Source organism: Manacus candei, unplaced genomic scaffold (genome assembly GCF_025592945.1).
Source record: "Manacus candei isolate 608988 ecotype Guabito, Panama unplaced genomic scaffold, ASM2559294v1 h1tg000131l, whole genome shotgun sequence".
NCBI classification, from domain to species: Eukaryota; Metazoa; Chordata; class Aves; order Passeriformes; family Pipridae; genus Manacus; species Manacus candei.
The window spans coordinates 1,456,895-1,479,547 of NW_026138179.1; the positions used below are offsets into that span (position 1 = coordinate 1,456,895).

The 22,653-nt window shown below is 38.8% G+C and overlaps 1 protein-coding gene across 3 annotated transcripts in view; it reads right to left on the reverse strand.

Annotated features, from left to right (window-relative positions):
- Positions 1–1,709: 1,709 nt before the first annotated feature.
- The window catches only part of NFATC3 (nuclear factor of activated T cells 3), a 65,188-nt gene continuing 44,244 nt past the window's right edge, over positions 1,710–22,653 (reverse strand). The window contains exons 9-12 of one of the 3 annotated variants that reach the window (XM_051771259.1): positions 21,122–22,168; positions 12,490–12,591; positions 10,327–10,395; positions 1,710–5,132 (exon numbers count right to left, since the gene is read on the reverse strand). In XM_051771259.1, coding sequence (XP_051627219.1) covers positions 5,008–5,132; positions 10,327–10,395; positions 12,490–12,591; positions 21,122–22,168 — 1,343 coding nt within the window. In that variant the 3' untranslated portion in view covers positions 1,710–5,007. The remainder of the gene's footprint in view (positions 5,133–10,326; positions 10,396–12,489; positions 12,592–21,121; positions 22,169–22,653) is intronic. The other 2 variants (XM_051771260.1, XM_051771262.1) reach the window with 2 other exon arrangements.

Below are 22,653 nucleotides of genomic sequence, written 5' to 3' on the forward strand. Positions count from 1 at the left end.
GTTCAGTGTTAACTTCCATTACTGAAGATGACTGTATGCAAAACTATGCAAGAATTTAAATATATAGGAAATCCTTTTTCATTTCCATGGCCTTTCACATATCCTAATACTTTACTCGCTACAACAGTGGCTAGTTCCTGAATATTATTATTGTAAATTAGGTGAATCCAAGGGAAAATAAGAGGTGAGGGGACTATTTGCAAAACATCTCAGTCCTCACCTTATTCACTCCAGTGGAGTAGGTGTTGGATTCAGAGCACACAGTGGTATTTTGAGTTAGGCAGGGAGAGTGACAGAAGTCCAGAAACAAGCAGAAAGAAGAAAAACAAAAGTAATGCTGTGGAATACTGTAAAGAAATAGTGGCTACGATATGAGAATTAATAGGCCTTGATATCTGCCAGCATTTCCTTTGGGCTTGGGTCCTAAATGAACAAACTTCTGGTTACTCTTCTAAAGGAAAAGACCTTAATAAGACATTTCTTCTCTCCTATCACCTGAGATACCAAAACAGTGCTTTGCAAGATAGAGTGATGTTTTCACAATGCCTGGAATGAAGTCTCCTCTCTCAACAGCACAGCTTTGGGTGTCAGTGCTCAGCTCTGAACGCCCTGGTGTGACTGCAGATCCTCTCATCTCCCCTACCCTGTCAGTCCAAGGCAATCAGCCTTCAGCCTATTTGCATCTAAGGACGACTTGAATTGACAGCAGAGCAGACACAGCCAGTCAGTGGCTTACTGCTGGGGTCGGTGTGTGCTAATTATATACCGGGTAATCACCCTAGAAAACATGTGAACAGCTTTCAAACTGCTGGGGCTATTTTTACTAACCCTCAGCTATAATTACTGCATGTTCAGTCTCTGGCACTTCAGCTGCCCCTTTCTGTTGTATTTATAGACAAAAAGCACCAGTGAGGGTAATGGGCCAGGACAGGCACTCCAAGGAGAAGCTAATCCTGCGCTGGCCGTGCTCTCCCGGGAGAACCATCGCGGTTCCTTTTCTATCCTGGGCAGGTGGCAATTGGGAACCAAAGGCCAGAGCTTTTGCCTCCCTGTTGAGTTTGGGACACTCTCACATGTCACTGGGCCTAGGGATTCCCCAGGTAAGTAAAAGCTGCTGTAACAAAACTGCAAGGGAGATAAAAACCTTTTCAGTACCACTAATATCACTGAGATAAGATACAGGTTTTAAGACCTGACTCTACCGTACTTTTCCTAAAGGCATTTCCCTCAGTACTGCTTGATCAGCCAAGAATAGGTAAATAATTTAGACTTTGTAGGAATCTCACATTTATTTCAGAAACAGTTTAACTGCATCTTGCCTGTGATAATATCCTTTCAGGAATGAAAATTACTGTTTATGATGCGTTCCCTAAATAATAATTTCTGGAATAATTTCTCAAAATGATCTTGTCATTGTCAAATTGAAATGATACTTGCAAATAGGAAAGCCACCAGTATTGTGCAAATTGATACTCTGCCAGCACTGCTGATCACTTCTTACGTATTTAAGGGTCACAGTTGCTGCCTCTAATCTCAGTTGAGCCCCATACTCTTATCAGATTGTTCAAAACCACCACTCTTCCAGGGGGAATATAAAATGTCCCTCCTTTCGTGTCACAACGGAGCACAGCTGCTTACCACTGCATCACAAACAGGGAGTTTCTTCCCACTCTGCATCTGGATCTGCATTTTAAATAAATGACAATGCATTTGCATTATTTTTATTTATTTGAACACTACGATTTAAGAGCCTAAATGCAAGTTTTTCCCTTTATTTCTGCAAGTAGCACTGCAATCATAACTTACAAAAATGTTTAAAATACAAAATGTACATGAAATTACAATACAAGGCTCTGTAAACATCTAGAACTTAATCTTTATTGTCCCACATTTTTAAATATAAAACTTCAATTTGAACGATTTCCAAACCTCAAGGAATGACATCCATTATGAGTATCAAAAATAGAGTTTCAAAGCTTTGTATCAGAACAAAACTATTACGTTCTTTTCATTCTTTGGTTTAAAAAGGGTGGCAGTTCCCCTGATAACAGATAAGTTTTACTACAGAAATTTGGATTGCTAGTTTATAGTAATTTCAAAACTCACCCTCCTCCCCCCTGGATTAATATGCTACCCCTTAATTTTTTTTTGAACATTGACCTTTGACCCTCCTTATAGAAAAGCTACCTCATCTTTAAGGCTTTCCTTCAGGATAATCTAAATTACTTATAATTTTTGGAAAACTACTCAGGGAGAATACAGGACTTAAGGGCAAGGAAGTGGATGCCAACAAAATATCAACAGTTGCCGGGTTCTGCTGTTTAATTAAATTTGCATAGTCGAATAGAGATCCTGTGCTTTTTATATCACTAAAATTATAGAAGATTAACAGTCTTTACCTACGTTATCACACAAGCTAAAATAAAATTAAGACCCTTGTATTGAAGCTTTTACAAGGCAAATACAAAACTGCTTTAGTATCCAAAGCTATTTTTTTAAATTTCATTTTTAAATAGGAAAGCGTCTCTATGTCTACAGGCATCAAGGTATTTAAAGGCATCAGAAAATTTAGTGCATAGCAACTCCGGATTGTTTGGGCTCCTGTATTTTAGGTACAGTGTGAATTCCAGCTACTTGGAGAACTTGCAAGGAGAGTCTGTACCAGCAGGATAAAGGAGCATAAATCCCATATAGTATGAAAAGCTTTTAAGTCAGAATTCTCCTACAAACAATGGTTAATGCAAACGACCCAACACAGGAATGAAAACTGGAACATACCTCGCCACCAGCACACACTCTGAAGACAGATTACACAGTTTACAGTGTTGTGTGGTTTGTTTTGTTATTAAGGTGTTAAAAACACAAGTAGATGTATTTCTGAGCATGTGAGTCCTTTGTAGGATCTTTAACATGAGTAGAGGACAGAGTAAAGCACCACTGCTGAGGACAATTACAATATCACACTTTTCATATTCCAGCCCTGCCAATTTTTTTCTGCAAATTTCAAGATTTGCACCACTGAACAGTACATTCACAAAAAGGATGCTTAAGATTCCCAGCAGGTAGATAGTGGCCTAGCACTAAGTTGTTTGAAATAATTATGAAACATCAAGATAGTAACCTCAGGCTGCACTCTTAAAAGGAAGTTACGTGATAAAATTATAATTTCACCTGCTCAACGTATGTCCTTTTTAAAAGTTCATGATTCAGCTATTACGGAGATGTGATTATAGCAACTGTAATGGTATTGCTTGGGCACTGACTTCAGGTGTAGTGTTTTGTTTGCAAAAGGCTCAATGGAAAGTTTTCCCCATGACTGTTTGCCAAAATGCAACATCAGTAGAACCTGTGTTTCCTCCTGCAGGCATTATAACTCAGCACTTTCCCCTGTCAGACCACTCTACAGAGAGAGGCATGTGCTCCCCGTGTGTTCAACTGCTAAAATGTCCCCAGTTGTCCGAACTGGATCCAACGCAGATAGACTTTTTAATTTTCCAATTCTTTGAGTTAATTCACTCAATTTTTGTTAGAGCACCATGGCTCACCCCACTGAGGAACTAAACTGAACATCTCGGATGTTCTGACATTCCATTCCTTCAGTCTCACTTTGCTGTGACTGTTGTACCCTGTGTGTTCCACGGAGGAAAGCTATGGAAATGAGTGCCTTTTGGGGCAGGGAAATGCGTGTGACACTGGCACTTTCACATCCTCTCCAAGGTGTCTGATTGTAAAGCCTCTGTGAACAGATTGTTTCCAATTTATCAGATCATGGGGGTAAGGGAGATGCATCCTCGGAGCACAGCACAGAGTTCACTGCTGCTGTGGGGAATCTGCTGGATTTCTTTGGTAGCTTCTGCTTCACACCTTTACAATTCAACATGGACACATTACACTACCTAACCACTAATTCACAGTAAATTACTTTTGAGCAAACTGACATTTATAAACAGCCTAAATTTAAGGAACTGTAATTGTCATCTCCTTAGGACTTCCAAGTGGCATGATCAGGCATACAGCATATAAAACGTACAGATGTGATCAAATGATTTATTGCATCAAAAACTTGAATGCCACTGAACTGGTGATTTCAAAACCATATTCCTCAGGGAACATTTAGATCCTCAGCAAATATAAAATTTTCTCCTGTATCTAACATGGCTTTGATGTTGCTGTTCTTTAATCTAAAATCCTACTGCTCAAATTTGATTAAAAATGTAACTTTCTAAGAAAAAAGCTATTTCAAGAAGGAGCCTGTGCTAATAAAGATCAGGAAGATTATCCACAAAGTTATAAAAGTTAAATTTTGGAATGTAATTTCTATCCCAACACTTTCATGATGGAATGGTCTTTTTGCCTATCAAGTAACATTTTCAGTTTATAAACAAGTGCAGATCTACATTTGGCTTTGCTTCCTATGAATCTAAGAAAGAAAACACTACAGTATTCATATACACAATGGCTTCCATGGCATTGGCTTCAGATGACAGGTATGATTTGCCACTGGAAGATCTTACTAAAAAAAATTAATAATAGAAGCTTTAAAGGCTTTCCAAAATGACCAAAAGGTGTTACAAATCATCAGTTACAAACTCTACTATCTCTAAGGGAAAGCAGCACACTGAAGATGTGTTTTCCACATTCAGTACTGTGAATATTATAAGAGCAAACTAACCTCTCCACACACCTGAAGCACTTACAATATAAAAGTATTCTATTTAAATGCAAAAAGCAGAGCTCATTTGTAACTTTAAAATAGTTAAAATATCTGGTGTAGATTCTGTGTGTCCATTTTAAGAAGTCTCTTTACAGCATCTGAGGAACTATAATTAAAATGCTCTGTCTCTACATCAAAAATGTAACCCACTGAAAGGGTTTTGCAAGGATCCACTGTTCCAGTTCATAAAGGCCACAGAGTTGGAAGCACAGTAAGTCTAAAGAGGAAGAGGATGAAGAAATATTCAGAGAAATTGTGAAGTTTTCATGGATGCTTAGTTGTTAGCTCATCCATTACTGGATTCCATCAGATATTCTTGTCTCCAGAGATCCAGGACACGCACGTGCAGGCTGGCTGGCCACTGCTGTTCCATGTGACACTGAGATCTGTGACATATCTCTTCCTATGATCTCATTCACTATAAAAAAAAAGAAGAAATATTAAGAAGTGACTGTTTTTATGCTTTCCAAAAGGCAGAAGTCATCCCTTTTAAAGAGAAATATTTCAGTGCTAAGCCTTGATGCTGTTAAGTAACAGAAGATGAAGGAGGAGCCTGGTTTCAGGAACAGGGGGAAAAAAAGGGTTCTAGTTTCTCTTATTATTATGCATGTACTCGCCATAGTCCATGCTGGAGAATCCCTAATACCCTTGAAGAAAATAGGCACGTGAGTATTCATGATAAGCAGGTAACTGAAAGGCATAGCACAGGGCAGGTTAGTGCAGGTTTCCCCACAGAACTCCTTCTGGTCAAGAGTGTTACAGGCACAACAAACAACTCTAGCAGTTCCTGGCTCTTTCAAGCTACTTACAGAACTTCCTCAGAACGTGGATTTGGGTTAACAGAATATTTTTTTTAAATACTATATACCTGTTTGATGGGCCAGTTTTCTGAATCCTTGCATTTCTGAAGCTGCAGTAACTAACTCTTTTGTTATCAGTCAATTTTCCTATAATAATTAAAATGGACTAAGACGCAGTTTGTGTGTCTGTGTGTGCATATACGTCAAATTCAGCAAAGTTTAATCAACTAGTACTATTCAAAAGTAAGGGATGTCTCTGTGAATGTGACAAACTAGCACCTAAGTTATCAACAAATGAAAATTTTGGAGTTTTACTCTGAAGCTTAGATAACTGCTGCAGGACACTTGAGTTTGGAAGATGACAAAAATAATTATTTTAACGGATAAATGTAAAAGCTGTGATATATCACATTAAATACTAATGACAAATTTTAGACAAATATTAGATTATAAGCAAAATCTGAATTATTATTTAATTGGTAGAGGCAGTCAATCCTGTTGTTTTCCAAGACTGAGTGGCAATTGGCTACAGTATCTCTTACTGAGAAAGACTTTGAATATGCTAAGCTATTGAGGCTTTTCCTTTATTACTGGCATGAGTTTGCTTCTATAAACAGGCATTTAATGGGATTCTTTTGTTGAGTAAGGATCATTCTTAATAAAAAAAAAATGTTTTGCTCTGCTAGTAAGCTGCTTCTATTGAAAATCTTAACAGATTTGGAACCCAGGGTTTTGCTATTTTGTTCTCCTTTGGGTAACTTTACAGAACAGTGTTGATGTACCCCACCACCCTTCTTGGTGCTTCCTTAATCTTCCATAGCAGGATTTAGCTTCCTACTGACCATTCCTGGCTGGTAGAAGCATAACAAAATCAATGTACATGTAGTGTAAATTGTTCTTGCTGCTTATAGTATTTTCAGCCTCAGCATTACCTTCAGCAGCAGCAGGAGCATAAGTGGGTCTAAAAAAAAACGCAGTAATATTGTGGATGCACTCAAATCTGTGTAACTTACATGAAATCCAACTCTGAAAAAAGGTTTTGTCATATTCTTTTAATTTACTCGAGAGAGCTTTAAAACCACTTCATGTCACAGAACCCCTATAACCATGGAGGGGGCATTTGTTATCTAAGAGTCAATCACTGGCAATGGTTTTCTCCCGCATGAATGCAAGGACAGCTTGTTAAATACACACGTTATTGCAGCCCCAAAGTTCAAACAGTTCAGACCAGCTATGTAAAAGCCAATTCCCTCAAGCATTACAAGATTTGCAATTTATTTGTTTTCAAAAAAACCTTTCATTCAATGAACTTAACTGGCACTATGACACTGATAATTGTGTGACTGCAGGTAGGGCACTTTTCCAAGTATTTTTATTAGGCCAACACAATACCATAAGTAAACATCTGCTAAAACCCAAGACTTTTTGTTTTTTAAACAAAATCTAGATGTTCATTTAGAAGAGCTATGAGCCATCAGCTTCTGTCATTAGCTTGCTCTAACTGCAGGACTTCTAACAGCTCTTGTCCACTGAATGCTACTGAGCAGTTGGTCTGTGCAAACTGAGTATTGCAGCTGTTCAGTACTGCTAAAATTTGGAACATTAAAAAGAACTTTTTGAAGGTCAGTATTTTGAAATTATTAGACAGTTACTTCCTGTAAGTTTTGATGGATGATATGTATCTGTGCTGACACCATCAGCACCACCTGGTCTATACTGCTGCCATGTTTTGTAGTTCCCACGGGCAAAGGTGTTCAACTGAACAGCACGTAGCCATGTGGCATTACATTTTCCTTAAAACACATGACGCTGAATACAATAGCTGGTCACATGGGGGTTTATTTGCCAAACTTCTGCATAAGTCACTATGTGATAATGAGTATTGAAGTTCCAGGTTAGTTTGTGTTGTTTTGTTCTAAATAATCATTGACTTGTTTGTAAGAAGCTGTTTGGTAGCGCAGTGCTTTTTCTGGCAATGCTTTTAGCATGTGGGGAATACAGATTTATCTGGCTTACATGGATTTACATTAGAAGCATCTACCATTTCTTAGGAAAATGCATGATCTTGTCTTCATCCCAGCAGAGAATTCTAGTGGAGAACTCTTACTTGCCCCAGTGGCTTTGTTAGATTTGCTAATTTATAAACCCAATGAGTATTCAAAAGTGCCTTTTTAAAAAAAATTAATATCTAACTCAGTGTTCTGTCAGAGCACCATGAAGGCCTCAAGAAAAGGCCAGAATACTTTTACTGCTGTGTCTGGCCAAGGTGTTTTCTCCTAGAGCACCGTCCCAACTAACACATCTTCCTATTTTGTACTTTCCAGGAGTGTCCCGTTCGGCTGTCTGGAACTCTGTGAGCAACACATGGATGGGGGTAGCCTGCAGACCCCAGAAGACTGTACATTGACTAGATGAGATACAGGTGATGGCATAAAGTAGTTTAAAATGCAAATCATGCAGTCAGTAAGAAGAGATAAAATCCTGCACAGAAATGTACAAGGCTGAAGGTGAAATCATACAGCATTTTCCTTTTTGTATTAATTTGTGATGGAGAAAACTGTATTAAAGACTAAAACAGAAATCCAAAAGTTAGTATTTGAATGCATGACATGTCACCTTCCACCAAGGATCAATTACAGACCATTTAGTGGTCTGTGATTAAAACTGAAAACTTAGTTCATGAGTATAAACACACATTTTCTATAACATTGTCTAGCAAAACTCAAGCTCTTCAGGTAGGAAAGGAAGTAAATTTCAACCATTCTGAGAAAGGGCAGAGCACTCTATACTGCTGATGCTTTTCAAACAAAAGAAAACTTCTTTGCTATACTTTCAAAAAAACACTTTATCCCACCTTTCCTAGTTTTGACTAAGGGCTGCTTGGATTTCATATGCCCTTTCACTTAATCCTAAAAGCCATCCAGTTAGCAACTGCCTGTTGGGTATGCGTGCTACCAGGTGTTCTCACTGCTAATCCCGGACCCTGGGCCTCTACTGTCAAGACATGGGGAACCAGAAATCTCTTACATACTAAATAATTGCGAATATTTAGTAGTCATTTAGTACCTACTGATCATCTAAAATAATTTTGGATGATCAGTGTCAATTGAGTGGATAACAGCAAAAGCATTATCGAATGTCTCCTGTGCTTACACTCTGGGTCACTAATCCTGAAATAATGACTGGACCAGATCACAAGAGAGAGGGTGGCACACACTACACAGTGTACATGTGTGGCATATTCCTCCACTACAGCAGTGATAACTGCACTTTGAAAACTTGTTTGTCAGATATGGCTCAGATCAAAATGCAACACAGCTTTTTTAATTTTTTTTTTTAATTGGGCTGTGAAATGGAAATGATTTTAACAACTTTGTCTATTTAATTGACCTCTTTGGCAGTTATCCCAGATTTCAGAATTTCAGCTGTTACTTTATTTGCAATAGTTTCATCTTTTCCTCCCCTAGTATTTATGTAGAATGTAAGCTGACTGGCAAATTTATACTAACAGTTAAAAATGGATTGTGCAGAACAGAAGTTAACATGGTAGAGAGAAAATCAGCTCCAAACAGATTAGATTGGCCTGGTCAATACCAGTGATACTGTAGCGTTGTATTGTAAAGGTTTTTGTCATTTTTTTTTCTTTTTTTTTTGCTTTGTTCTTCTCCCTCTGTGCTGCACAGAAAAAGAATGAACACGCCCTGAGAGAGCACTGAAGGCCAGCTGGAGGCTCAAGCCCCTGGAACCCTGCAAATACATTAAGCAGTGTAGTAACACCAATATCAGCAGAACAGAGAAGTGGGTCTGACTTTTGGATCTGCTGTCAAGCTGTAAAATAAGAGCAGCCACTTGTTCTGTTTTACTGGGTTCTTCCCACTGTTTCCACTTCCCACTGTGCTCTGTTTGCCCGGTTTCAGTCCCTGCTCACTGCACAAATGGAGGCAGCTGAAGCACTGGGGTCTCCCCTGCCCTTGTCTTTCAGCCCTTTGCCTCTGGGCTGCTGAAGGTTTGCACTGGGACAGCTGGCAAAGCCAGTGTTCCAGTGTTTGTGCAGGACAGCCAGACTGTTCATGGAGAGCTCTTAAAACTCTGCAATTTGCAATCCAGAGTTTTAAGATAAACTAAAATTAGGTTGAACATTTGTGCAGTCAGTGACACACAAGAGCTGTGGGTGCTGATCTTATCAGCTGTTCCAGTACTGACCAACCCCTCAGGAGAAAGTCCCACCTACAGAAAGTGATCCATATTTGCTGATTTGAACAGAACAAACTCTTGTGTTATGAAGCATGACATCATAATGAAAAACGATGCTCTTATTAATAAATGGCTGAATGTTTTGGTTTGGATAAATTTAAAAAAAAATATAATAACAAGCTCATTCCTAGCATTTATTCACCCTTTCAAGACTACTTTTAACACTACTGAGCAAATTTTCATAGAATTGTCCATTGTAAATTCAAGACAGCTTTATGATAATAGTTCAGAGAGACTGTCATTGTATGTATGATTAGCACAGGTTTTATTCTTTCCCTTACTCTAATTTCTACTTTTTCTTTAACTATCTGATTTTCTTTACTCACAAGGTCTTCCTGTAGAGGTTTCTAGACAGTTTTTGGTTTTCACCCCTCTGAATAGCTGAGCAGCAGCAGTTTCACATTCACCTAGGCTCTAAATCAGATTTAAGCAAGAGGTTATACATTACAGGTGAGAACTGTTTCTTACTCTTTCAGAGCTGTTGTCTGGCATGTCATCTACTTGAGGACAATTGTCACTGTCACTATCTGTTCTGAAAACTTTTCACTGACACTTTACCTTGGACAGGTCCTGCAACATGTCTCTTTTTTCCAAGGACTTTGGGCATGAGAATCTCTAGTTCCTCAACTGTGAACATCACTACAAAAAACTTTCTAAGATCATTTATCTTATTTTAACTGAATAACTGATTTGTCATCTGTGGGGCACGTTTCACATTTAATCTAATAGTTTTCATGTTCTTTTCTGTTTTCTGCATTTAGAAGCAGCTTGTAGTCTCTCTCACTGCAGAGTAATTGTACACTTAATAAGAACCTCATAAAGAGTTTGCAGACTGTTTGCAACTATTTGACCCTTTGACCACCTTTGACTGTGTTCCTATAGTTCACCTTTTCAAGTTTGTCACAGCCTGTAGTGCTGAAACTGCAACAAACCAAAGATTTATTTTTTTCCAGGCAGTTTCTGTATGGTCCTTTGGACCAAATAAAGAGATATTTCCCCTTGTGCATTCTCCTCATGACTTAGTACTCCACACAGCAGTCATCACACTTACCCATTCAATAAAGGATGACTCAAATATTCCATTAGTTATTTCCTGCCTTTGCAGATGCTCTGATCTCGTGCAGCACACCAGTTACAGTTGCTCTCCTCTTCAGCAGTATAATTTAGAAGCTATACTCTTCCTAGTTTAACCCTGAAAGTTGTCTCTGCAAGAATTCTGTACTAGCAATGGATACAGAGAGCTTCTCTCATTTGACACTGCATTCTTCAAGGTACAAAACCATTCTACTTTCCTGTGTAAACAATCTCTCGTATTTGTACCACACTATCTTGTGCCAAATACATAAAATACCCATTATTTTAGTTTTAAAAAAATGCCATTTCTCAATTGTATTTCTCACATGCCAGCATTTGTGTGTAAGCATATTTCTCTCCAGGTCTGGGTCTCTGTCTGTGTGCCTTTTTTAAAAGGGATCTGTCGGTGTACATTTCATAAGCCCAAGTTTGGGGTTTGCCAACCTGTGTGTTATTCTTGATGAGACTGGTATTTGGGGGTCATTTTATTACTTAATTGAATTTTCATTCTTCAAGAACTTCTGCTCTTCAACAATTATTCTGAACCTATCAGAGTCTGAGTTGCACAGGATATAGTCTAGAACACTGAAATAATCTAAGCTATAACTTGCAATTTACTAATAGTTTTGCTGTTTCAATATCTAGGAATGTCAACTTAGTGTACAGAGTCCTTTCCCTAGTTTTGCCATTCTAAACAGGAGCTACTTACCTTACTAATAACATTTTGATACGTAAGGAAAGCAGAGCTAAATTTCTTGAAGGATGGTAAAAGACCAGTGTGATTTATTTCAGTTTCATAGGCAAACTTAAGGTCAGTCTACACACTAATTGTGTGAAAGTTTTATTAAGAGTTTGATTACTTTACTGCTACTAATCCCAAATCTACTGTACACTTACAGGTATTACCCTTTAAAAATCTCTGGGGAATGTAAAACATGTTATCTGTGTTTTAATATATGTGTATATGCATATATATTGGAAAAAAGGGACAGTGTAGTTCTTTGGCATTTTAGGCATGTTTGTAATAAAGTGAAAAACACTTAAGTATAAACACAAACGACACCCATATACCATGCATCAACTTCTAACATTAGTATTTAGAAGAGTTGTGGTGCATAATTATCTTGTTTATATGTGAAATAAAGAAGCGGAAATAATAAATCCAGATGTTCTTTCCCAATTACAGTGCACATTCAACTTGAAATCTAGTTATGAATCTGTATTCCTAATACTTAGATAGCTGGTGCACACCACTGTATTCCATCTATTTAAATTGATATTGCTTCATCTTTTTAATAAAGAGAAACATTCCAAATTTCTCAGGTAACTTATCTGGCCACTCTTTAACCTTGCCCATATTTGGCTTAAAATTTTCATATCCTCTTTGTTTTCCTAGATCCTACAGCACTCAGGAAGTTCTGTGGCAGCTCTGTATACTTTGAGTGGCGGATTTTACTGAGTGACTGTACACCTGGTTCAGAACTGCTGAATTTCCAACTATTTCAGAATATGCAGGTGTCCAATTACAGTAATACTTCAGTATTACACAGCGCTTTTCACTTGTAGCTCATAAGACTATTAAAAGACTTTCCCCTTTCCTTTGTGCTCCAATTTCAAACATTGAAGCATTTCAGTAAGCAGACTCACCCTCTAGATTTTCCACATAGGAGTTGGACATGAATGCTGAATGTTGAGTCCATTTCTCTGTTGAACCTGATGGCTGGTATTCCAGGTCAGAGATAAAACTGTCTGTATCAGAGAAGAAGACAGACATAACTACTGACTGGACTAAACCAAGAAGTTACAGTTCACTCAACGAGGAAGTGATTTTCATTTTTCTTTTAATAGCACTAAATTTAAATACCCAGCTTCATTCACAACTAACTACTGCGTAAGCCGACATAAATAACTATTTATAAATTATCAGAGTGCTTATAAAAAACAGTATCACTTATCTTCTATACTTAGTTACTTTTCAGTTAGCAGCCATAAAGGTAATGGTTAATATTTTTGGATGTCTGCCTAGATGTATCATCATGATTTTTATACTACTTAAGTTTGTTTTAGTATTTGTGTTAGTTTAAGACATTCCTCCTGCAGTTTTCTCAATCTGCTTTACTTACTGTGGTCAAATTAAAAAGTGCTCTGCCCCTTGACAGCAACTCCGCTGAACAAGGTAGGCAAAAGAGTACTAGTAAATAAAACTTTTATTGTTATTTTCCCTATCCCTTAACCAAAGGAAACTGCCCCTGTACACAGCTATCGTCTTCCTCTTTACTTGTCACACTGTCTGTACACTTTGTCCAAGGTACTGCTCTGCAGTCAGACCACACACAGATCCAAGTGCCAGAATACCAAGTACTATCTTGGCACAGGTGGCTCTCTGAGACCAAGGCCATGTGAGAAATCCCAGAGGAAGTGGAGAGCTGTGTTTCACTGAACTGCTTTTCCTGGAAGAAAAATCAATGTCAAATAGTGTGTTCATTACTTTAACCAACAAGTGTGTGTTTATTCAGTTGTGATTGGTGGCTATGCAGAGCTTACAACAGTGTACAGGGTTGGATATAGGGTTTTTTTTTTCCTGTGCAAGACAGAGCTGCAAGTTTAGTAAATTAGGCTTTAACACAATTAACAAAATTACTCTGGACCTTGGCCAATTTGTGCCTTCTGGATAGATGCACACACTTGTTTTGCCAGCATGGTTTTTAAGCCCTGCTTAGGGGTCACTCCCAGGAGAATGAGTCTCCTCTTACTTCCTTCTGAAATTCAAGCAGCTCAAATGACTTCTTTGGGTGACTTCTTATGCTTAATTGTTCAAAGTGTAAAGTTACATGTATTTAAATGGAAAGTGGAAAGCTTTATCTGGGTTTCAATGAAAATGCCCACTGCCACTGTGAAGGAAAGGAGTAGATTAAAGATAAATTCTTGTCAAATAATAGGAGATTAAGAAAAGAGCATTTTCCTCCACCAATTATGGTAGAAACAGCAAGAAAGTGATATTTAAATAAAGATCTAATGAAACCAGGGAGATGGGCAGGAAACTACCTCAAGGGGAAACAAATTAACGTTTGCCAGCAACCCTCTTTAAAGGCACAGCTTTCAAAGGAGCAGACAACAAACACTGTCAAAAAAACCTCCAGAGAGAACAGTGCAGTTCATTAGCTCCTAAAGCAACAGGCTGTGCACCATAAAGACAGCACAGCCTATACGGTGAGGGTTATCTGTCACTCTAGCACGGAAATATGATTCTGAGTAGTTTTTCTAATTAATTTCATACTTAGAGGGATTCTGAGGTTCTCGTGTGCCCTAACAAAGCTGCCAAATATTGAATGTTTGCTTTTATCAACCCCTGACAAATTGTCATGCACAGCACACATAACATGTCTCCAGCCAGCACCCTCTAGAATGAAGCACATGCGCTTGCCTTGGGCACACACTACGTGTTGTTCGGGAAACCTGGTAAATAAAGCATCAGCCTTTTCAAGTGTGTTATGTAGCATAAGAGGTTTGTTCAACACACACATAAGTTAGATAGAACTTGAGCTACCAGGTAAACATACATTAAAAATACCTTTCTACCTCATAATTTCATAAACATTTGAGAAAGTTTTTTACATCTTAAAGCACTACGAAAACGTGTTCTGTACTGAAAGAACATAAAACCAAAATTAAAACTATTAAATTGAAACAAAAATCAAGAAACCTGACACCCTTTAGATCTGTTTAACTGATGAAAAATTCATATTTTTATGAATGACTTCTTTGTCTTGACTCATCCCTTAAGTAAAGAAAGGTTAAGAAAAGCTTTAAACCTTCAATTATCTGCACCAGATTTGGGTCAGAGTAGGAAGTCATCTTAAAATTAGAGCTCTGTTATGGATACAGGCAGACCAAAAGGCTACTGGAGTTATACCATTTGTTTTTCAGAATCTTCCTACAGGAGTCAACTAACTTCCTTTTTTATAGCACCATCCGATTAGAAGTTTAGCCTGTGTATCCTTTATTGCTGCTGAACTGAAGTAGGATGTGTGGGCAATGGGACTTAAACCTAGAAGATGTACTAGTTTTAGAAAAGTGGCTTTCCAAAAATATTTTGGGATATGTGATTGTAGTGTAGCTACAGGAAGTAAGAGTTCCTTAACATGCCCCACAAAAAGAAGTTGATACAATTGTCTTTGTGTGTTTAGGGGAGGGCTGAGTGAATCGCTCTATTGACAGAGGCAACAATGATCAGTAAACCTCAAAGAACACTATGGACAGACTGCAGCACACATTTCCTCACACACAGGCCTTTGTTGTCAACTCCAGAAAGAACTCTATCAGCTGCATTTATGTGAAGAATCCCTGTAACTACATCACATTGCTCAGTGCAGTATATTTAGCCTGGTTTTGACTCCACATGACCAGCAACTAATAGAGTGTCAACTTTCCCTAACAACAAAAAAGAAAAAGCTGCCAGGCTATAATTAAGCCTCAGTCCTCTGTGCCGTGGAGCAGCCACAGCTGATTCTGCTCGTTTGACACCAAATCAGTCATATGCCAGGCCATGTCTGCTATGGCAAACCACCAAGGACATGGTGGGCTGCCTTGCACATCATCATTCCAAGTCATAGGCCAGGCTTGCTTTTAATAATTTCAGGTTTGATGCCAACTTTACTAAGAAGTACTGCCTTTTTATTAACTGACAAAATAAGGCTGCATGAAATGCTGGAGGAGTACAGTTTTCCTGTGCACATCATCTTTATAGCTGCACAGAGAAGCTGCAGGTGGCTGCAGAGTCACAGCACAAGCTCTGCAGTTATGTGGTACAGTAATAAATATCTTGTTCATGTCTCGGTCATGATGTCACACTCTGCATTTCTGTATCCTGGTAAACCCAACTCCCTTAAGTCATGTTTACCCCCTTCTCTCACACAAGGAGAGAGATGAGTCTGAGCCAGGATTAAGCATGAGCCTTGGTGCTAGAGGACATGTGCTGTGCAGTGGAAAGCAGTGCTGAAGTGTCTCAGTGTATTTTTGCAGTGTCACAAGGCGTGCTGAGCTCCTTCCAGCTCTGCTGCTATTGCCAGCACCTACACCACGATGCAGACATGCCACTTGCTCTCATGGAAGAAGTCTCTAACCTCTTCTAATCCTTAAATGGAAATATTTCTGCAGTGGTACCACTAGTTGAGCTTACTTTGCATTCGTTACAAGATGTCCTGTGGCTCTCCGAGGGAGAGCTGGTCAGACACCAGAGGATTTAACTGACATTTTTACAAATCAGAAGTGTGTAACTGGTCTTCTCAATAGATGCCTTGCTGTCACAAATTTTATGAACACGATGAATCCACTAGAAGATATGGTCATAGCCTCCTTTAACTGCTGACAACCCCTGATGGATAACACTCTTCACCTTTCCTCACCACTCCAACCTTTTGCTTTTAAACTACTGCTCAGTCTGGATCTTAACCCATGCTGGGCATGCTGCAAGGTGCAACATTTTGCTCCATGCTTAGGAGAGAGTAAAACCACCTTCGATTTGAGATGTACATCTCAAGTCTGAGCTGCACCAGCAAGACAACAGGTTTTTGAGCTGCTCTCCTCCATACTAAGCTAGACTCTTTCATTCAGTATTTTCTGAATGCTCCATTTGGCAGGACACTGCCTTAATTAAGAATGACCTGTTATTGCATAAGTTTTAAATATAGGCAGAAATACAAAGTACAGTCATTCTACAATATTTTCTTATTAATTACTACTTTGATTATCCAGAAATTAAGCTGAAGCTACAGTAAAAAGCAACCTGTAATGATGTACACATTTTCAAGCCAAGATAGAATAATCTGAGCTTCTCAGCAAGAGACTTTATCAGCTAGAGAGTCATCACAGAACTACTAAAATGAATGAATGCTAATGGCTTAGAATTCTACATGGAATGTGGCTGACAAAGCAGACTTATTGCTTTATATACACAAAATGGTTGGGGATTTCTAGTTATGATTTATAGTAAATCCACATACTGGATTTTCTAATCTCCAGATTTATGTAATGGAGATGCAATGAGTTACAAAATGTAAGAGGATTAGTAGAAGGTCATCCTGATTTGCTGAATACAGCCTAACGTAATACCTTTAAAATGGTTAAATACAGCTGTACATGCTAGAAATCTCATCACTGTAGAAAGCCATGAAATCCAAGGTAAACTCCCTCCTAAACTGCAAACCACAAGAGATTAAATTTTAGATCAACAGTATTAGAATAGATTTAAATCTAAAACTTGACAGTGGGATAGCTAAACCATCACACTAGGAGCACTTTTTAAATCAGACTGAGGGGAAATTAATAAGGCCTCATCATATAACTACACTGAGTCTGACTTTGAGTAGCTTTTTTTTCAAGTGGGGAAGAAATGGGACCTTTATTAGAGGAATATGCAACTGAGCACAGTATGGATGATGGGTATGGGAAAGGATAGAAATGACCAGCTGCCTGTTTCCTGTCACTGCAGCTGCCTTGTTTACACCTATTTGCAGCCCTAAACATTCCACTGTCTATCCAGGGCGATGTTAACCCGGGGTGTTGGGCAGAGGGTTACTTGCTGAAAGACATTAAGGGAAAAAAGGTCCAACAACACACCAGGGGAGAGAAAAAGCAGAGGGGACAAATAAAGTGTAAGAAGCTGCTTTCACGTAGTTCTGGTCTGAAAGTTTACCAGCTTGTGCAGCCTAAGGTGGTAAAGACCTAAGCAGAAAAGAGGAGTTTTCCAGAACACATTTGAAGTAGTAACATACAATAAATATTACTTTGAAATTGTGTTGTTTCAAATGTTTTCTGTAATATAATTTTATTTTCATATCTAGGTATCCTCATGCATGTTGATCCCTTGTTTCTTCAAGTGAATTAAAAAGTGTTTCCTGCAGGAAGCAAAGACAGGAAGAGAAGAAAAAAAGCAGAATAGCAAATTCTGCTTGAGATTAGAGAAGTCTAAAGACATCAACAGGATCCTGTTGAACAACAAGATAATGAAGAGTCACACAAACTTCAGTATAGGAAAAAAAAAAGGAAAAAAGTGTCCTTTATGCAGACACACAGGTGTAGGATCTGCTTTCAAATTATGTAATCTGTGTTCACTCATACTCTGAACAGAGCCCAGCTTGCTCTGACTCATAAAGGGCAAAGGAACACAACAAAATTTAAAAAGATGCTCCACTGGTCATTGGCAAACATCTTAGACTTTTCAGGGAAGCTGTAAATGGTGACTCTAGATGTGTTACACCTTCCAAGAGATGCTGGATTAAGACTAATCCAGATGCTCTTGGCTTGAGCACTGATGGATGAAGCAGCTTTGTAGTTCTGGATTAGTGGATTTGGAGGGGTTTTTGGTGTGTTTTGAAGAAAACACCTAACTGCTTGTTGAAGAGGCAGCAAGATTCACTTTTAGAAGTCTTGCTCACAGGAATTTACGTAACTACTACCCAGACCTCCACTCCTGGAGGTGGGGTGGTGGTGTTTTGGTGGGGATTTTTGTTTTGTGTCTTTTCGGTTTTGTCTTTTTTTTTTTTTTTTTTCCGTTTTTGTGGTGGGTTTTTTGTAGTGTTTTTTGGTTTTAAAGAATTTTAAATCATATCCTGTCAAGCTACACAGGAATTCCAGGACTTTGTCATGAGGTAGCACTTCCATACTGCACTGAAATTTTGTAAAATATTTCTTGAAATATTTTCTTGGCAAAGAAAACATCTACTATTTTAATTTTTAAATAGTGCATGTTACTTAAAAGAAAGAAGGTAATTTATGCCCTCAGAGGTTTTTCTGAATTTTTTGTTTACTTTAAGACTACTGACATATATTTAAGTCAGTAATCCAGACATGATTTAAAGAATTTTTAATTGGCTTTGTCTCAGTGTTTTGAGAGCTTTATTTGCCTTAATTGTTAACCCTTAAAAACCTATTTTCCAACTAAATATAGTTTTCATGTTTGATGTATTAGTTGGGAAAACATACTGTATCAACATTCATTTATGTATGTAATTATGTTTGGATGTTTTTCTTTAATTGTTATAACATTATTGCAGAAAAACCTATTTGCCATTTGTGCCTGGCTCTATTTGTACGGAAACTAAAATTCAAATAGACACGAAAGAAAAAAATTTAAATTAATTTTAAAACCAGAGTAATACATTAGATATATTATTAAGAAACTGTTCTTGTCTAAACATGTTGTTGTTTTTTTTTTTTACTTTAAGCTGATTAAGTAGAGGAAGTATTCACTCATGTTGAGAGAACTGAGCAGCTCTTTAAGACTTTTGGAACAGCAGGTTTCAGACCAGACATCTGATTTGTATTTGCTGATTGAAAATGAAAAAACGCCCCAAGCCCAACCCCCAGGCATGGCAGGAGCATGGAAGGGAAAGGCAGGGAATCTCTCTGCTTGCAAACCTATTGCTGCTGCCAAGTGCTATTTAGCATTTAAATCCATGTTCAATTTTCCATATAGGAAGAGTCTTGTTTAATCACCAGTTTTCAGAAATTCTTCAAATTTCTATAAGAATCATTATTTAAAAAAGAAATTAATAAAGCTGTGGCCATTTGACTCACATGTACATTGATTATATTTTTCTAAACAATTAATCAGTGGCCATGCTTGAAGTGTGGCTATTACAGCTTTTCCTGTGCTTCGATGTCTGCCAGCACAGAAACAACTCAGTAATGTCGGTGTGTTAAGCCATGGAAATAGTTTATAAAAGCAACTAATATTTGTGATGTAGGGAAAAAAATGGCTTTCTTTTTACTGTGCATCCATTTTAATTTCTGAACAAGTATAAACAAACTGTCAAGATGCTCATAAATGCTAAACACTTCTGCTTACACTGAGAACAGTCTAACTACAGTATTTAGTTGTATTTTATTTATTTCTACATCTTTTGTTTGTGGGTGTGGAGGGAAGAAGGATGAGAAGAAAGTAGGTTCTAACCTGACATGTCCAGAAACACTAGATTTCTTTCTCACTCCTCTATACAGAAGTAGAAAATGCTACTTTTTTTGCTGCATATTGTTTCACAAAGCCTTGCTCTCCTCTCCTCAGCAAGTCCTTGATAGAATCAGTCTCTTTCTTCTTTTCTAAATAAAGTTAAGTTGATTGATAAACAGTGTTTCTAAAAAGAGAGCTTTGTTTAATTAAGGTGGCCTCTGAAATGAAAGCCCAAGTATATTGGTTTCTCTCATTTTCTTCCTACTGTGCCCTGTCTTTGAAGGCATTTCCTACTAAATTTTATTACTACTGTCAGGAGGTAACAATAGCAAGGCTGCATTTATGCAAGGAGCTGGGACTGACATGCATATTTAACAGATGGCCCACACTTAAATCTTTATACTACTGCTGATGTAATTAAGTAATTACTAGGGATGGTTAAAAATCCCCAAGCCACAACAGTAAAGGCTATTGGAGAAAAGATACACTAGTGAGATTCCCTTCATCAACACCAAACACATTTTACATGTCATTTAAGGCCAGGCCCTCTGTTCTTCCAGTCTTAGTAGCGTTACATGTTCTATAAATTGCTTTGCATCAACACCTCCAATAGTCTGATGTTTGGGATTGGATATTTCTTCTTTTTTCACTTGGTTGGACAAGTTTTGTAAGTGACACTTTCCAAGTATTTAAAATACAGACTTTCACAGCCTGCCTTTAGCACTGAAACATCCTTGTTCTGTTCATGTTCAACAACTGAATTTCTCAAAAAGGTAGCCAGCATGGAGAAAGCAAAACAGCCACTGTGAGCAGAGGTGCTGAATGATGGCAGTGTATCTACAGAACGTCTGTGAGGAGACTAAGAGAGTGCCAAAATGCATGTGAGAGATTTTCAAAACACTACCCTGCCCTTCAAAACTGGGACAACTCCAAGAAACGAGAATCTAAACTACATCTATGCAACTTAGATATTTTATTATGACTTTCACTGAAACATACCAATGAGACAACCCGAAAAGGCTTCAAATCAATTCCTTGAATATAAGGTGTCAATGTGTAGGAGTTAATCCTCAAGCCTTGTTTTATGACAAAACCAAATTCTATGGGCAAATTAGACTAAAACACTTGAACTGTATAACTACAAATTTACAGCTGATATAATTAGTTTTAAATAAGTTGTTTCTTTGGACACAAATATATGACTCCATTGTGATGATACAAATTTCCTTCCGTGAAGAGGAGTGCATTCTAAACCAAACAACCCTCACACACACACTTTGCAGTTTCATGTAGATTATATCCCAGTATTAAAATATTATACCCACTTACCATCATCTAGTGTGATGTCTTGTAGTCCTATGGTTTGAAAATTCAGCTCTCGATCCTCAGGTTCGGGTTTAATGTTAATAGCTGCCCCATCGGGTGCAAACGGAGATGAGTCGCACACAGAGTGGTGCCCGAGGGGTGACACAGCGCTGAGAGCCCCCAGGGCAGGGCTGGGGGCCTGGGGGGAGTGCTGGCCTGAGTGACTAGTGGGTGGGGGGGAGGAGGTGGGTCCCGAGCTTGGAGACTGGTAAGGCAGAGGCTGTAGCTGCGGAGAGGAAGGTCCAGACAGCGGCGAGTGGACCAATGGGTGGGAAGCTGTCGGGGACGGGGATGAAGCGGATGCCGGATTTGTAGAATGGTATGGGACTTGCTGCAGCTGGGGAGAAGACTGCCCAAGGGAGAGACCCATTGCAGAAGGGATGGAGCCCTGCCCAGTGCTTGGGCAGTGGTATCCCATTGATGGCAGGTGAGCAGATGACTCTCCTGAATGAGCTGGATGTGCCAATGGGTGCCCTGCTGTACTTGATGTTGACACAGAACCTGGATTTGAAGAATGAAACTGCACTGGTGGTAGAGCTTGGCAGCCAAGATTTATCAAATGAGGTACAGCTGTGTCTTGAGGAAATGAAATAGCATCAAATCCTTGGCTGGAGGCAGAGTTCATAGGAAGACCAGACTGTCCATTGTACACGTTATTAGACTGCATAGGCGGGTAAGAAGGCCTCACAGAAGGTGCTGATGTTACCTGAAAAGACTGAACCACAGCAGGAGGCAAAACATGACACTCTTCACTTGGACTAAGGTTTCTACCTTGCACGTGTGGCAGGTGGGACACTGCCGAGGTCACCATTGCTGTATACGGTGCTTGAACAGGACACACAAGGCTCCTGGGTGACGCAGACAGCAAACTGTCATGTGGGTGCCCTTGCTCTGGTGAAGGCAGCTGAGTTCGGATCGAATGCAGGCCCTGGACGTTGCCTGTGTGTGGAAGGGCCAGAGATGGAACAGCAGACAGATCCACCTCATCTCTGTGCTCTTGCTTCATTATAACTAGAAAAAGTAAAACAGTTTCACAATTTCAACCCATCTGTATCCCGGGATAAATACACACCAATTGCTGTTTAACAACCACAATAGCACTGTTAGTGTCGTTGCTGCAATGTCCCTTCTTTTGCTCTGCTTTCATCATCTTTGACTTCATGCCTGCTATATTAACCCAGAGAAGCCACAACAACTCTCCTAGCACGTATTCAAAGGTAGTTATCTTCCCTTCTAACACACCCTCCTAAGAAATGTATGTATTTAAAGACATTTGCAACCCAGTTAGAGAAAGTCCAGTACATCTAAAGGATGCACTCATCGCCAGAGGGACCAGGAGGCTGCTGCTGGGCACCACTGAAAACAGGTAGATGTGAGTTCAGTATCAGGCACTGGCAAAACATGAAGGAAATTTTTAGCAGGCTTCAAGCTTTCCTTCACCTCTGATCACTATGACAGTCGAACTTCGGCAATACAGAAACTAGTTTGAGTAGTGC